Source organism: Molothrus ater, unplaced genomic scaffold, assembly GCF_012460135.2.
Source record: "Molothrus ater isolate BHLD 08-10-18 breed brown headed cowbird unplaced genomic scaffold, BPBGC_Mater_1.1 matUn_MA516, whole genome shotgun sequence".
Taxonomy (NCBI): Eukaryota; Metazoa; Chordata; class Aves; order Passeriformes; family Icteridae; genus Molothrus; species Molothrus ater.
Window position 1 is genome coordinate 102,689 of NW_023416693.1, and position 17,441 is coordinate 120,129.

Below are 17,441 nucleotides of genomic sequence, written 5' to 3' on the forward strand. Positions count from 1 at the left end.
TATTACTATAATATTACCAATGCATATAAATAAACAAATTATATACCAAGAAATACCTTTTGAAAATTTTAATTCGATGACTAATGTACTTTAGATAAAAAAATCTAAAGAAACAAACAAGCAATCTAACACCTCTTAGTTAAACAATTCATATTACAAATATACTAAACACAAAACCAAACACCACTATAATTTCTCAGACATTTCAACCAAACAATTAAACTTTAATAACATCCTTAAGTACTCTTGAAAAATTAAAATTATTTTTAAAAAATTAATTGTGTGTGGGTGGTTTTATTTCAATGTTGGTTTTTGGATTGTTTGGGTTAGATGAATCAAAAAATGGGATTTTTATAGGAATTGAATCAGCTGAGAAGGTGGCACTCTGCAAACAGATTTGACTGAAAATAAATGGGACAGAAATCAGTAACTCTGAAAGTTTTATTTGCGATCAAATACAACCCACACACCCAGCCCCACACAATCCCCATCCCATTGCTCCAAATTGGGATCCCACTTCTCCCAATCTCCTTCCAACCCCATCTCACCCTGGTGGCTGTGGAATGGATTGAGTTTGGCATGGGATTGAGTTTTTTTGAGGAGGGAACAAGGAATTTAAGGTAGGATTGAGCCTTTTTGGGTTAACATTCAGTTATTTTCAGTGGAATTTGAGTGGTTTTGAGGTGACAGATCGATCCCTCTTGGCTTTTGGAGTAGAGAGAGAGGGAGAAGAGAAAAAAATTAAGGCCAAACAAACGGACAAGCAGCCAGGCGTGTTCCCAACATGGATCACAGGGAATGTGAGTGACCAGGGCTGTGCCCAAAGTGCCTCCTCCAGTGGGGGATGGAGCTGCAGCAGAGCACGAAGCTCTTCCCGCACTCGGGGCACTCGCAGGGCTTCCCTTACCAGTGCCTCCGTTGGTGTTGGGTCAAGTGAGAGCTGCAGGAGAAGCTCTTCCCACACTGGGGACACTCGTAGGGCCTCTCCCCTGTGTGGATGCGCCGGTGAATGATGAGGGTGCAGTTGCGCTTGAATCCCTTCCTACAGTCGGGGCATTGGAAGGGCCTCTCCTCTGTGTGAATCCGATAGTGCAGGAGGAGATGGGAGCTGGTCTGAAACCTCTTCCTGCATTTATCACACTCGTACGGCCTCTCCCCTGTGTGGATGCGCCGGTGCTTGACAAGGTTGGAGTTGTGCTTGAATCCCTTCCTGCAGTCGGGGCATTGGAAGGGCCTCTCCTTTGTGTGACTCTGATAGTGCAGGAGAAGATGGGAGCTGGTCTGAAAGCTCTTCCCACACTTGGAACACTCATAGGGCCTCTCCCCTGTGTGGGTCCTCTGGTGGCTGATCAGGTGGGAGCTCCGGCTGAAGCTCTTCCCACACTCCCCACACTCATAGGGCCTCTCTCCAGTGTGGATCCTCTGGTGGCTGATCAGGTTGGAGCTCGTGCTGAAGCTCTTCCTACATTCCCCACACTCATAGGGCCTCTCCCCAGTGTGGGTCCTCTCGTGCACGATCAGGCTGGAGCTCCGGCTGAAGCTCTTCCCACACTCCCCACACTCGTAGGGCCTCTCCCCAGTGTGGATCCTCTGGTGCACGATCAGCTCGGAGTTCCACCTGAAGCTCTTCCCACACTCCACGCATGTGTGGGGCTTCTCCCCATCATGGAGCTGCTCATGGAGCACCAGCTCCGAGCTCTGGCTCCATCTCCGGCCGCCTTCCCGGCCCAGGCTGGCTCTTTCCCCCTCACATCCCCGCCATCTGCGTTTGCAGCCCCTCCTCGTGCGGCATCTCCGGGCCTTTTCCTCCCCGTTGGCTTCCTGCGCCGTGGAGCCGCTCAAAACGGCCTCTTCCACCAGGTTCTGCCGTGGGCATTTGTCCTCCCTGCTCTCCATGCTCAGCTCCAGCTCTGGGCGAGGAAGGACAAGGACAGCATGGGATTTGCCTCCGTGCCACAGGCAAGGGCAACGAGATCCCCCCAGGCCGTCTCTGGGGATGCACTGCCCCCTCTTGGCTCTCCCCATTTCGGGATGCCGGGGCTGTTTGGGCTCCCGGGCTCCCTTCTCCCCTCATTCTCTGCTCTGGGCTGCAGCGGCTCCAAGGAGTCCCCCCTGCCCCTCTCCAGCCTCTTGAGGCTCCCGCCAATGGCGGCGCTCCCCCCTCTCTGGCCTCCCCACTTTGGCCTCCTGGGGGACACAGGGCTCTGCTCCTCCAGGCTGCCTCTGCCGGCAGCCGCCACCGCCACCCCCCGATGTCCCCCCGAGGGGCCTTTTCCGCTCAGCCTTGGACTTCTTCATTCTCCAAACATATCCCCAAAAACCCAACCCAGGGACCGCCCGGGATATCCGGGCCGGGCTCCCCCTCCCCGCCCACCTGCGCCATGGGGGGGGGGGCGATGATCCCACAGGTGGGGGCTGCGAATTCAGGCAGGGATCGAGACCGCGTGGCTCCCGCAGCTCAGCCTTGATCCGCCTTTGCCCCTCCTCTTCCTCTTACTCCCGCTCCTCCTCTGTCCTATCTCCACCCCCCTCTCCTCCTCCCCCCTCACCCCGCTTCCTTCACTGCTCTTTCTCCTCCCGCTCCTCCTCTTCCATCCCCCCTCCTCCTCCCCTGTCTTATCCCCACCTCCTGCTCCTCTTCCATCCCGCCCCTACCATTCCTCCCCCTCCTCCTCCCCGCTAACCCCGCCTCCTCCTCCCCCTCCATCCCTGCCCTTCCCTCCTCCTCCTCCTCCCCCAGCAGCAGCCACACCCTCGGTGCCCCGTTCCCGCAGCCCTCGCAGCCCGCGGCAGCAGCGGCGATGGAGCCGGGACAGGTCGGCATGGGCAGCGCGGGGCTCTCGGCTACTCCCAGCCGCTGCGGGCGGGGGGAAGCCGGCCCGGGCCAAAGGAGAGGCAAACTGGGCAAACTGGGGGCAGATCACAAAGCTAAGGATGCAGCAGAAATTGGAGCTGAAAGAGTTATGTTAATATTAACTCCAAACGAGGAAATACTGGAAATTCCAAAGTTTAGGGAAGCCGAGAAAAAAAGAATTAAACAAGATAGGAAATGAACAAGATAAATCAGGGAAATAGAAACTTCTAGATGGAAGACAATTACTTAATAAAATGTGCTTACTAGGAAAATATTAGAAGACGTGCATCAGAAACCCCACTGGCGTACTCAAGCTTTGTGTGATAATTTTTTAAGGAATTTTGGGTGCACTGGGTTTTTTGGTGTAGCAAAGCAAGTAACTGAAAGATGCTTAATTTGCCAAAGGATAAATAAAAAGGTGATGAGAAAAACAACATTCGGAGGTCATGAGTTAGCTCGTCGACCATTTCAAAATATCCAAGCAGAAGTTTAGATTTGTTAGGTTCTGGATTTATTTGGAAAAAAACCCATTTAATCTAGAAGAAAGAGAATATGCCATATGTTAGACAGGAGATTTTAGGAGAATAAAAATCTTTGAAGTATCAGAAACACCCGAGGAAAAAAACAAGAAAATAAAAAGGGGAAATGAAAGGGAGGGGAACAAGAGGAAAAGTCAGAAAGAGAGTGGGATCCTCTGCAGCTCTTGCCCCCTCCGTTCGCGGCCGAGGCGCCTGTCCCGGGTCCCGGCTCGCTGCCCGCCTCAGCTCCGCCTGCCCCGGTTTCCATCCCAGGCGCAGGCTCACTGCCCAGGGCAGCTCCACCTGCCCCGGCGCTGGCGGTGAATTTGTGTGCCCTGGCCCCACTGCCCGGCCCGCGGCCGCTCTGCCGGCCATGCTGGGGAAGATGGGGGTTGCTCTCTCCTGCCGCGTGGGCCGAGGTCACCGCGCCGACCGCACCGAGGGCGGGTCCCAGCCATCCCATCCCCGGCTGCCCTGCCCGTGCCAGCTGCGCTGGGCACCACCGCTGCTGCTGCCGGGGTCTCCCACCTGCCTTTGCTCTGCCGGGAGCTGCCGGATCAGCCGCCATAAGCCATGTGGGGGCTGCCCACGCTCCGGCTCGGCCTCCACGGGAAGATCCCCCTCTGGCGATTCCGGCAGCAGACCCTGCCCACACTCCGACCGAGCCTCGGCGGGATATCCTCCCCTGACCCCTCCTGCTCTGAGTTACGTCCCCTTGGTAACCACAGCTCCTGCTGTTCAGGGAAAATCCCTCTCTCTACAGGAAGCACCTTATCGAAACACTAGGAGCTCAGTTAAAAGGCAGCCCTCTCCAAATTCTTTCTCAAAACACGGGAGAAAGGCTATAGAAGGTAAAAAAGTGAAAGAGTTAGATGAAGGGATTGCTCTATTGCCGTTAAGAGAGGTTCCCATGGCAGGGATGCGCTGCCCCGCCCCGCGGGAGCCACCGGCGCCCCTGCCGGCCGTGCCCGGAACTGCACCCAAGGGGAAAGCGCCGCAGCCGAAAGGCCGGGACCGGCTCCGGGCTCTGTTTGTTGTCACTGCCGGAGCTGTTTATACACACTACTATTATTATATTATACACACTAGTAAAGAACCGTTATTCCTAATCCCATATCTTTGCCTGAGAGCCCCTTGATTTCACTATCCTAAAAATTAAGAGGGAGGGGTTTGCATTCTCCATTCCAAGAGAGGCTTTTTCTGCCTTCCCAAGCAGACACCTGTCTTGTAAAGCAAGACAAGCACCCACAGGCACTGAGGGGGGCTGCAGGAGGGGCAGAAGAAGGCCCTGCAGCACTTGGGCACAAAGGCCCAGCAGGTGAGTGCAAGAAGGGAGCAGCAAAAGGCCAAGCTGAAGGCAAAGGCCAGGGCAGAGCTCCTACAGCCCCTGAGGGATCAGCCCCAGGGCCCAAGGGGGCCCCGGCACCCAGGGCACGGGCTCGGCCACAAGCACCCGGCAGAGGCATTGCCCTCCTCGGCAGGGCACAGCCCACCCAAACAGCCCCTGGCAAGGAATCAGGGCTCCAGCTGCAGGGCACAAGGACACTGCAAGCAGAGACAGCAGCACCCTCAGGACCAGCAAGTCCACCCCGTGATGGACATGGATTGGCAGGGCTGTCACAGCTCCCATCACACCAGGGACCCTCCACACTGGAGCCCTTGAGAACATTCAGGTGGGTCTGCATTGAGAGGAGGCATTTTCTGATGGACACAGGGGCCTCTCAATCTGCTCTGAATCTTAGACCTAAAGGGGAAAATAGTAAAGGAATATTTTAATTTTTAAGGGAATGAGTGGGAAAGATGAGCAGGTATGATTTGTTCAACCACTATTAGAAGCTGTGGGGGATAGGTTTGAAATAAATGAATTTCTTTTTCTTCCTCCTGTGATTGTAATTAACTAGGAAGGAGTTTGAGAGCTGGATTTTAATACTGTAAAAAGGGATACAGAGGCTAGTTCTGTTGTACCTCTGTGTCAAAAGTCTGACAAGGCCTATGCTGAAGTGAACCCAGAAGTGTGGGCAGCCCCAGGGAAATACAGAAAATTAGATATGGAGCCTCTACAAATTAAAGCAACCAGGACAGGCAATACCCTGTTCCAAGAGAGGGAAGGAAGGGCTCACAGCCTGGTATTGAGTCCCTGTTAAAGGCAGGGCTTTTGGAGCCAAGGGTGTCTCCCTACAACACTCCTATCTTGCCAGTCAACAAACTGGATGGATGGACACAAGGAGGAAACACAGAATTTTCAAGTGTTAAAATTAACTGAGGCGAGTGGCCTGGGCCTTCCAGACAGGGAAAAAGAATTTGAATTATAGGTGGACGTTAAACAGGGTCTTGCCAAAGGAATTCTTGTGCTAAAATGTTTAACCCAGTGGCCAGAGAGCAGCCTCATTGTCTGCAGAATTGTGCAGCCACAGCTTCCGTGGGAGCAGAGGCTGAAAACTGATGACAACAGGAGGATCTCCTAGAGTTCAAGTCTGGCATCAAGTTGAAGCCATTCATTATATTGAACAATAAGTTTTTGAGAAATAAAAGAATTAAAAGAAACTTAAAAGTATATCAAGGGAATCGCAGAAGTTAATAAATAACCTAAAATACACTATTAGGAAGAGCTCTGATCAGATATTTGGATAAGTTAATAAATAACCTAAAATACACTGTTAGGGAGCCCTAACTTTGATCATATATCTAGATAAGTTAACCAAAACACACACACAGAAGAAACTTTGGAATTAGAATATTTGAAGAGGAAACATTGGAATTAGAATATTTGAAGAAAAAGCAGAAATGGAAGCCAATAAGTTAAAGTGACCTGCCAAGCCATAGAATCAAGCCAACTACAACAATAACTTCTGCCAAGCCATGGAAAAACATGCCAAGAATAACAGGAAACTGCCCAAATTAGGAAAAGCTTAAAATTTAACGAAGGAAGACCAAGAATTCCTGGAAGACTCCGACTGTACTCCTGCCTACCTATGAATATGCATGTAATAATGATGTAATCCTTTTTCAAAATTGTATAAAAACCTGCTTTTGCTGTACACAATTTGGAAATCCATTTAGTGATTTCTCCAACGCGTTGCCAATAAATACCTCCTGCCTATAGACCTCAAATCCAGTCTCTGGGCAGCTTATTTTCGCCTTTTGGGGCAAAATTCGGCATCATTTTTTGGCGACCGCGGCAGGACAGAAAAGGGTCCGTCCGAGCCTTGACTCGGGGGACCGGGACCTCTTCAGGGCCCCTGACGGAATTCTGTCAGAAGAGACCCCCATCCCCCAGCCAACGCGCATCGGTGGACAAGGACTTTCTGCATCTCCTGCTCCAAATTAAGAGGTATTTATCTTTGCTTATAGGTTTTATGGTAAAGCGCTTTATTGGGAAACGAGGGTCAGACGTGACCGCTCGAAGGGATTCCGGGGGACGCCCTGGTAAAAATATCCCAGCTGGGTTAGAGTCCCGGTAATAGAAACGCAGGTTAGAGTCCTGCTGGAAGGAATATTTGTTTTTCATTTATCTTGGTATTTTTGGGTTCTTCATATTGTGTGGGAAACTGTTTTAATATTGTGTTTAATGTTATATTGTGTTTAATGTTATATTTACTGTGAATTAGTTGCTCTCTGAGACCGGGAGAGAGGTCGGTCAGTTTGTGGTGTTCTATGTGCCTGTTGTAAATCTTGCAGGAGACATTTTCGGTCAGCTTGTGGTGTTCTATGTGCCTGTTGTAAATCTTGCAGGAGACATTTTCGGTCAGCTTGTGGTGTTCTATGTGTTTGTTGCAAATCTTACAGGAGACATTTTGTCACTCTATGTAATCTTGTAGATAAAGGTGTGTGGGTATGGATGAGAGTGAATGAGACGCAGCATCGCTGCGAAGCGAGAGGGAGTCCCGCTCCGCAGTTCCTGTTCTTCGCGAGAAGCCAGGTCGGAAACGGACGAAGCGATTGGAAATTGTGTGTGTGGAGTGTTGCAATAAATTGGCAAACAGTACTTGTGGGAAAGGGATTGATCCGGTTAAACAGTAAATACAGCCACAGGGAATAGTAATGGGAGGTCAACAGAGTAAGGACGTAAATATGAAAACCCCCTTAGGATGTATCCTAAAGCACTGGAAGGACTTGGGAGGGATTCCGGGGGGAAACATAAGTAAAAAGACACTCCTTAAATATTGCACACAGTGGTGGCCATTGTATAAGTTAGATGACGATGAGAAATGGCCACCGGAGGGAACAACTAATTATAACACTATCTTACAACTGATGCTTTTCCTTCGTCGACTTAATAAATGGGACGAAGTGATGTATGCTGATATGTTCTTTACCTTAAGAAATAAACCGGAGTGGCAAAAAGAGTGCGGGGTAAACGTAGCACCTCAGGACCCCCTAGTACTAGCCCTCGAAAAAGATAAGAAAGGCTTAAAGCCTAAAGAACGTTGCTGTGATGCATGTAGCATTGGGCAACAATGTCTTAAGTTAACAAGAAGGGACAGTGGGAAGGAGAGCGAAATAAGCCTGTGGGAATACCATCCATTCGCCCCAGGACGGGAAGGGCCTCTTGCCAGGCCAAAAGAGGAACAAGGGGATCCTAGCCCATTAAAAGAACTGGAACGATGGTGGAAATCTAAATTTGGGCACAGCCCTCAGAAGCTTGACAACGGTTGGGAGGGGGGTGGCCCATTAAAATCGGGGACTAACAAGGGGGAAAGCAGCCCACGGGGACTGGATAGTCCACAGGGGTCGGGGAGCTACAGGGATGTTGGCAGCCCACCCAGACTAGAAGTTGAGAGGGAGGGGGGCAGCCCACATGGGGAGGAAAGCCGAGGGGAGACACGCAGCCCACCCAGACTAGAAGTTGAGAGGGAGGGGGGCAGCCCACATGGGGAGGAAAGCCGAGGGGAGACACGCAGCCTGCCTGAACTAAGTCCATGTGGGGATGGTGGCACACCTGGGAATGGAAGTTTAAGGAAATCAGGTACCTGTAGAATGGACACCAGCACACCGAGGACTGGAGACAAAGGTGACTCACTGGGGGGCGACGTCTCTAAGTTGAAATATAGTGAAAAGAATGACAATGATAGGCACCGGCAGATGTGGGAGGAAAGGCGACGGATGCAGAGTGAGAGGTGGTTGGAAGAAGATCCCGGGGAGGGGACTAGTCACTCGTATTATACCAGATCTGTGGCACGGAGGGAAGCAGAGCAAAGAGAGGAGGGGAACCATACGATAGCTCCTCTCCGACAACTTATGCCAATGGTAGGGGAGAGGACTAGAATAAAGGTGCCGTTCTCAACGAGTGATCTGAATAACTGGAGGGATGAGGCAAGGAACTTCAGGAGGAATCCAGAGGGAGTAGCAAAGAGGTTTGAATTAATGGCAAAGAATTTGGATATTGATTGGGAAGATATAGAGGTGATGTTGTCAGAGTTGACAGATACAGAAAGGGAACTCGTATTGGAAACCGGAAAACGACATGCTCAAGTGTTATCGGGGAGACTGGAAGATAATTTCCCCAGCAGTAAACCAGAATGGGACCCGGGCAATGAAGAGCATTATCGGAGGCTGGTGCAGTATAGAAAACTGATAGCGATGGGCTTGCGTAATGCGATCCCTAAGGCTATCAATTGGTCGATGCTATATGACATCAGGCAGGGAAAAGATGAGACCCCATCAGAGTTTTTGGATAGACTTCGGGCAGCCATGAGACAATACACACCCCTGGACCCAGCAACGGAAGAAGGTAAACAACACCTGTTGGGATTAATGATGGGACAAAGTAACCCGGACATTAGGAAGAGATTACAAAAGCTTGAGCATCCAGCAAACAAAAACCTGGAGGCGTTGCTGAATGAGGCATGGAAAGTGTATAATAATAGAGAAATAGAGGAAAAGAAAAAGGAAGATAAGAGGCTTGGTCGAATAGTGGCTGCAGCAATAACGGCTCAAAATACAAACCATTTGGGACCTAATACCAGGGGTAGGGGAAGGGGCTACCCAATGGAAGGGGGAGGGAGGTTCCAACCCCACCCAACTAGAATAGGGCCAAACCAGTGTGCCTATTGCTTCCAAATGGGACACTGGAAACGTGAGTGCCCTCAACTAAGAGAAAGATCAATGGGCACTACTGCTATCGCACATCAGGGCAGTGAATGAGGGGGACCGGTGGGCCGTACCCTAGCAGACCCACTGGTTAAAATGGAGCTAGGGGAAGGTAAAAAGGAATTGGATTTTTTGATTGATACAGGAGCAACATTTTCGGTTTTAAATCAAGAATTGGTACCTAAGAGTGATGAATTTGTACAAGTTGTGGGAGCAACAGGCCAACCAGAAAAAGCTTATTTTTTGAGACCTATCAAATACAAAATTGGGAAACAAATGGGGATTCACCAGTTTCTGTATTTGCCAAATTCACCAAAGCCTCTATTGGGAAGAGACTTACTGGAGAACTTGGGAGCCGTAATAAAATTCAACAAAGACAAATTGGAATTTCAAGTAAGGGAAGAGCAACTGATTACAGCTCTAAGCCTAACAATCAGTTGTATAGAACCGAAGCCTGAAAGTCACAATATTGAGCGTATCCTGAGTGAAACATATCCATTAGTATGGGCTACTGATATACCTGGGAAATCACAACAAGCAACACCTATTATTATTGAACTTATACCTGGAGCAAGGCCGGTAAGTAGGAAACAATACCCACTGAGGTTAGAAGATAGAAAGGGAATTGAGCCCATAATCACAAGGTTTTTAGAATTGGGGTTATTGATAGAATGTGAATCGGATTTTAACACCCCAATCCTGCCAGTAAAGAAACCTAATGGAACTTATAGATTGGTCCAAGACCTGAGGGCAGTAAATGAAATAACCAAGACACTACATCCAGTAGTTGCTAACCCTTACACGCTCTTAACTAAATTAAAAGATAATTTGACATGGTTCACAGTGTTAGATTTAAAAGACGCATTCTTCTGCCTTCCTTTAGCTCCAGAGAGCCAAAAGATCTTTGCATTTGAATGGGAATCTGTAGATAGGGGAAGAAAAACCCAACTCACCTGGACGGTGTTGCCACAAGGGTACAAAAACAGCCCTACAATTTTTGGGAATCAACTGGCCAAAGAACTAGAACAATGGGAAAGGCCGCTGGGAGATGGTACTCTTTTGCAATATGTAGATGACCTCCTAATAGCAACAGAAACAGAAGAAGAATGCATTGAATGGACTATTTCCCTGTTAAACTTTCTGGGTTTAAATGGATATCGAGTTTCTCAACAGAAAGCACAGCTGGTACAAGAAGAGGTGGTGTATCTGGGATATGAAGTTTCCAGAGGACAGCGATCCCTGGGAGCAGCCAGGAAAGAAGCCATCTGCCAAATGCCTAGACCAGAGACGGTAAGAGATTTGCGTGCCTTCCTTGGGATGACCGGTTGGTGTCGGCTATGGATCTATCAATACGGGATACTCGCCAAACCACTCTATGACTTACTAAAGGAAAGTAAGGGTGTTCTAGTTTGGACTCCCGAGGCAAAGGGAGCCTATAAGAGACTGAAACAGGAACTCATGAGAGCACCAGCCTTGGGTCTTCCAGACGTGACAAAACCATTCTGGCTGTTTTCTCATGAGCGACAGGGAATGGCCCTAGGAGTCCTAGCACAACAGTTAGGACCACACAAAAGGGCTGTGGCCTACTTCTCCAAACAGTTGGATGAAGTGAGTAAAGGATGGCCTGGCTGTCTAAGAGCAGTAGCCGCAGTGATAATCAACATTGAAGAAGCCAGAAAGCTCACTCTGGGCCAGAAAATGACTGTGTTAGTAGCTCACACTGTGTCTGCTGTGTTAGAGCAGAAAGGAAATCACTGGCTGTCACCTTCCAGATTCCTAAAGTACCAAGCTATCTTGGCTGAGTCAGATGATGTTACTATCCAGGTAACTAACGTTGTGAACCCAGCCTCATTCCTAGAAGGGAAGACTTCAGCAGAACCCATCGAGCACGATTGCCTGGAAACAATCGAAGCCGTTTACTCCAGTCGCCCGGATCTCAAAGAAGAGCCATTCGAAGATGCAGATGACTGGTTCTCGGATGGTAGCAGCTTCGTAAAACAAGGAGTAAGAATGGCTGGTTATGCAGTAACTACCACAGAAAAGGTAATCGAGTCAAACCCTTTGCCTGCAGGGACCTCAGCCCAGAAGGCAGAATTGATAGCTCTGACCCGAGCTCTGGAATTGGCAGAGAACATGCGAATAAATATTTGGACGGACTCTAAATATGCCTTTTCTGTTGTGCACGCACATGGAGCCATCTGGAAAGAAAGAGGACTGTTGACTACTCAAGGGAAAACAGTCAAACATGCAGAGGAAATCCTACGATTGCTAGAAGCAGTCCAACTCCCAGCACAAGTGGCCATAATGCATTGTAAAGGACACCTAAAAGGTAACACTACTCCAGAAGTTGGGAATAGAAAGGCAGATGCAGAAGCTAAATTAGCTGCTGCAAGGACCGGAGAGGTAAATATAACAGCTCTAATACCAGGAGAGCTGGAAGTAAACCTCCAACCAAATTATCAGGAATCAGATCATAGATGGATTCAAAGGAATAAAGGTAAACTGTTAGACAGTGGATGGGGACAATTGGAGACAGGACAGTTGATAATACCAGGGAACCTAATGTGGCAGATTGTAAAGACGGAGCATGAAAAGGCCCATTGGGGTCTAGATCCGCTTTACCAATATTTGCAAGCCAGGATAGCAGGACCGAAATTATTTACTACTGTAAAGCACGTTACATCCCAGTGCGAGCGGTGTCTGAAAAACAACCCAAATACGGGAACCAAGGTACACCAAGGAGCCATCAATCGAGGTAAATTCCCAGGTGAAGTATGGCAAATTGATTTTTCTGAACTCCCAAGAAAAGGGGGGTTTCGGTATTTGTTGGTATTAACTGATACATTTTCTGGGTGGCCTGAAGCATTCCCTTGTAGGACAAATAAGGAAAGGGAAGTAACTAAAGTACTGTTGAATGAAATTATTCCACGGTTTGGAGTACCGAAGAGCATTTCTTCGGATAGGGGTACACATTTCTGTGCAAAAGTGGTAAGAGCAATAAGCAAAGCATTACAAATCAAATGGCAATTACACACGCCTTACCGTCCACAGGCCAGTGGGCAAGTGGAAAAGATGAATCATCTCATCAAACAGCAAATTGCCAAAATATGCCAGGAGACTAATTTGCAGTGGTATCAAGCTTTGCCTATTGCTCTGCTTAGGCTGAGAGTCAAACCAAGATCAAAAGAAAAGTTAAGTCCATTTGAAATTTTGTATGGTAGACCTTATGCTATGCAAATTGTAAATGGGGACGCTATAGACCAAATCGGTAACCAGTACATTTATGATTATGTAATAACGGTGGGGAAACAGTTCGATAAGAATGCTGCTGTGGTGATAGAGCACCAACCTAAACAACCTGATTGCAAATTGCATCCGTTTAATCCCGGTGATTGGGTGTATGTTAAGAATCTTTTAGGAAAACCCCTACAAGAGAAGTGGGAGGGACCTTTCCAAGTGCTGCTGACTACCTTCACCGCAGTTCGGATCAAGGAGCGACCCACGTGGATCCATTACTCTCGGGTCAAGAAGGCTCCGGAGAATAAACGAGAGGAACAGACATCATGATCCTGACTCCACCTCAGACCTTCACAACCCTGATCATTGGACTCTTGATAAGTATAGTTCTTCCCCAAGACTCTGCCCCAATAGACCCATGGTCTAATGCACACCAGTGTATCCACCCGGAGATGGAAACGGAACCGAAGGGATCCTATTTTGAGGTTTATGCCTTACGTAACAATCAGCCATACGCCAAGTAAAACGTGGAATCAGCCCGCCTTGGTAGCATACAAAGGAGACCTAATCCAAATTGGGTGTCGAGAACTTGACCTAGTAGAAGGAAAAACAAGGCGGCTAGTATTAACAATTCATCCCTTGATGGCAGCCTCTGAACATAACCTAATTACTTTTAGTCCAGTGAAAATGGGCAAGCCCACCGTCTGGATTCAGCAAAAGGGCCCAATTTCATGTCAGTGGAGTGACTTCAGGGAAGATCCACCCGGATCACAACCCCGAGACTCAGTAATTTATACAGAAGATCCGCTTGGGGAACTACATCCTCAAAACATAACCCTTGACCTTCACCCTCTTCTCTTTTCTGCAGGAAAGATTGTAGCATCTAGTGGTCCTGAGGAAGGGAAAGCACAGTGTGAGATGGCATTTAGAGTGGATCACTCGATGACCTTCACCTGTGAAAGAGAGTTGAAAACTCTGGAACTGGGTTCTGGCTTCCCTAAGCGTGCTGTCGGATATAAGGTGGCATTACCAGAGGACGTGATCCCATTGTACCCAGGTCTAGACTTGCCCCAAGAAACCACTCCACTGGTGGAATGTATAGCAGTACATAACCTAACCTTTATAGGGCCTCAGGTGATAAGAAAATCTAATGAACAAAAATTATTGTTGGACCCCACTTATTCCCTGAAAAAGGTACAGATGAACATCCACACCGATATTACATATTTGCAGAAGGATTGCCAACCATTTATACAGCAAAGCCTTAAGGGATGGAATGCATGGTTAGCAACAAGGTCTCATCACAGAAGAGCACAAAGAGATATAAGTGGGTGGATTGGCACCGGATTTGGTATATTAAACACGATAGATCAAGAGGTGTTAGTAAACAAATTGAGCACTGTCACGTCGAACTTGGGGAAGCTTAAAATGCCTCTCAGTTCATCCATGATCACATTAGCAGAAACACAATCGCTAGTAGTAAAATTGCTAACCATGGTAGCAAACAACACTGCAGAGGATCTCGCAAAGTTTGCTGACTATACAGGGGAACTTAGCAAAGAAATTGCACTAGCTATCCAATGCCCTCAGACGCAACAATGGGTACAATCAGTAGCGGCAGGAATAATGAGAGAAGGAACATCAGGTATATTACCTCAAGAGATAAGAGAAACAATATTAAAGGACAATCATACTACACAATTTGAAAAGGACCACCAAGCCTGGTGGCAATTAGTAAATTTCACTTATGAGCCTCAACAAGAACACATTGAAGCCTATGTCCTCACCATTAGTGCAGCAGAGGAAAGGGCTATCTTCCCTATCCTCACTCTTGGGACAATACATCAAAATGTCATTGTCAGGCCAATAGACCATAATGTCTGGGCCAGTTATGATAATACCAAAAATAGGTGGCAATCGGTTAGCACAGAAGCATGCATTCCTAGAGGACAATTAGGCTATGTCTGCGAAAACGCTGTAGTAGAAGCGGAAGATTTATGCTTAGATGCTGAAAATAGTGTATGTACATTTGAAATGCTTCCGCATAATAAAACACAATCACAAGTTTACTATATAGGGAATGGGTGCGCTTGCGTAAGGACAGCTTGTGACAATATCACTATAGATAATTGCAAAATGGAGACTAACAATACTAACTTCTGTGTATGCAACTTCACCAAGATAGTAGGTTGTGATTTTCATTATACTGTCCCAATAACTACTCAACAGCTAATTAACGCAGATTTTAACCTCTATCAAGAGATACCGAAATTACAAATAGGGATGGACGTCAAAGTTCTTAAAGCAATGCTCGCACATCCTAAAGTAAAGAAATTGGTGCAAAAGGTGAATCAAACGACTAAACGAATGGTATGGCAGGTAGAACATAATTCGGAAAAAATAAAGAATATCCTGACCGAAGTGGAACAAGTAGGCCAGCATCATTGGTGGGATATCTTTACAGGATACTCCCCAACAGCTACACAAGTCTTCAACTACCTGGTACACCCAATGCTAATAGTAATTGTAATTTTGTTACTATTAACTCTCACAAATATTTGTATGTGGTGGAGACTAAGAATCATAATGAGAAGGACCCAAATGATTTGGGCTATGGTACGAGCGTATCAGCGCCCTGTAGGATTAGAATTTGACGAAAGAATTCGTAAGTTATAAGAAAAGGGGGGAATGAAGCCATTCATTATATTGAACAATAAGTTTTTGAGAAATAAAAGAATTAAAAGAAACTTAAAAGTATATCAAGGGAATCGCAGAAGTTAATAAATAACCTAAAATACACTATTAGGAAGAGCTCTGATCAGATATTTGGATAAGTTAATAAATAACCTAAAATACACTGTTAGGGAGCCCTAACTTTGATCATATATCTAGATAAGTTAACCAAAACACACACACAGAAGAAACTTTGGAATTAGAATATTTGAAGAGGAAACATTGGAATTAGAATATTTGAAGAAAAAGCAGAAATGGAAGCCAATAAGTTAAAGTGACCTGCCAAGCCATAGAATCAAGCCAACTACAACAATAACTTCTGCCAAGCCATGGAAAAACATGCCAAGAATAACAGGAAACTGCCCAAATTAGGAAAAGCTTAAAATTTAACGAAGGAAGACCAAGAATTCCTGGAAGACTCCGACTGTACTCCTGCCTACCTATGAATATGCATGTAATAATGATGTAATCCTTTTTCAAAATTGTATAAAAACCTGCTTTTGCTGTACACAATTTGGAAATCCATTTAGTGATTTCTCCAACGCGTTGCCAATAAATACCTCCTGCCTATAGACCTCAAATCCAGTCTCTGGGCAGCTTATTTTCGCCTTTTGGGGCAAAATTCGGCATCAAAGTTAAAGCTTTGACAACCAAAAGAGCCTCTAAATGGATGAGCAGGGCTCGGTTATTACAGTATGAAACTTGTTCAGTGGCACAGGAGGATTCAGAACTGAGGACAGGGCAAGGGTTTAACCCAGCTCCTGTTTGAACAGCCTGGAGAGGGGCTGGCAAGGAACCCAGGACTGCACTCAAGGGACAGAGCTCCGGAGCCAGGCTGGGAGAGATTGATGGGACATTCCCTGGCCTGAGGGAGACAATGTGTTTGTGGATGGCTCTGCAATGGCAGCAGAAGGGAAAAGAGCTACAAGACAGGCTGTTATTAAGGAAGGGGAATCAGACAAAGCGCAGGTCACCGCCCCATGCTCAGCTCAACCCGCGGAGCTGTGGGTGCTTGTAAGAGCCTGGCACTGAAATGCCCTGAGCAGGAAGGCTTCAATATCTTCTGCTGACACCATGGCACCTAACAGGGGGCAAAAGCAATTCTGACTGCTTCAGCAATCACTGGATCACTTATTAACCTATTTCTAAAACAAATAATTCAAAGATAATGGATTGTGGAAGCAATAGATTCAGATGGGGAACTCATTTTACAGGAAAGACCCTTCAGGGGGTTATGGCAGCTTTAGGAATACAATGGGACCTCCATAAATGAATGAGGAAATAAAGAAACACCTTTGGAAGCTGGAGATGGAAACCAAGATGCCATGGGTACAGCTTTTGCCATTGGCCTTGGCAAGAAAAAGAGCCAGACCCAAGGCAGATATTCAATTATCTCCCTTGGAATTCATGTCTGGAATTCCTTACCTGGGCAATTCTCCACCTAGTGCAGGGTGGAAATAAGGGATGTAAATGTAAGGCAGGCTGTAGCCAGAATCCTGTCTCCTGTGGAATCTCTCCCCCAGGAAGCTGGGCTGGCACAGAGCCTGCCCTGGGACTTTGCTGTTGCCAACACCCAGCCAGGACATCGGCTCCTGCCTAAGGAGTGCAAAGCAGCACCACTGGTGGCCAAGGGGCCCACGCCAAGTGTCCCTGAGGCCAGAAACAGCCGCCAGCACAGCTGAGCACGGGGGGACCCCTCAGCCTGGCCTCAGGGGCTCTGAAGCCCCGGAGATTTGCACTTCCCGCCTGCAGCAGGACCATGGGAGCCGCCCCCGAGCCTGCCCTGAAGGCAACGCAGCAGCAGCCAGGGCTCCACAGCGGCCAAGCCCCTGGGCCTGCCCACAGATCCTCTGCTCAAACCCTCGGGAATCCTGGCCACCCTCCCCTGGCACCTCCAGCCACTGCGGCCAAGCCTCGCTGCCACTGCTGCAGCTCCAGCGCTGGCTGGGCCTGCACTGCCACAGCTGCTGGGGAGCACCGCGGCACAATTCCACTCTGGGGCTCACTCA

General features: G+C 47.9%; 2 protein-coding genes across 2 annotated transcripts; one reads left to right on the plus strand and one right to left on the minus strand.

Moving 5' to 3' along the window:
- Window positions 1-426: 426 nt before the first annotated feature.
- LOC118701194 (zinc finger protein 239-like) lies at window positions 427-1,903 on the minus strand. The gene has a single exon (XM_036405826.2). The coding sequence runs from the start codon at window positions 1,894-1,896 to the stop codon at window positions 904-906; it is 993 nt and encodes a 330-aa protein (XP_036261719.1). The 5' UTR covers window positions 1,897-1,903; the 3' UTR covers window positions 427-903.
- A 7,835-nt stretch (window positions 1,904-9,738) lies between these two features.
- LOC129047121 (uncharacterized) lies at window positions 9,739-13,029 on the plus strand. The gene has a single exon (XM_054518369.1). It carries the CDS (start codon window positions 9,739-9,741, stop codon window positions 13,027-13,029), a length of 3,291 nt encoding a protein of 1,096 aa, XP_054374344.1.
- The last annotated feature ends 4,412 nt before the right edge of the window (window positions 13,030-17,441 follow it).

Coding starts and splice junctions, on each gene's coding strand:
- LOC118701194 (XM_036405826.2), bottom strand. CDS start 1,896: ATGGAGAGCAGGGAGGACAAATGCCCACGGCAGAACCTGGTGGAAGAG.
- LOC129047121 (XM_054518369.1), top strand. CDS start 9,739: ATGGGGATTCACCAGTTTCTGTATTTGCCAAATTCACCAAAGCCTCTA.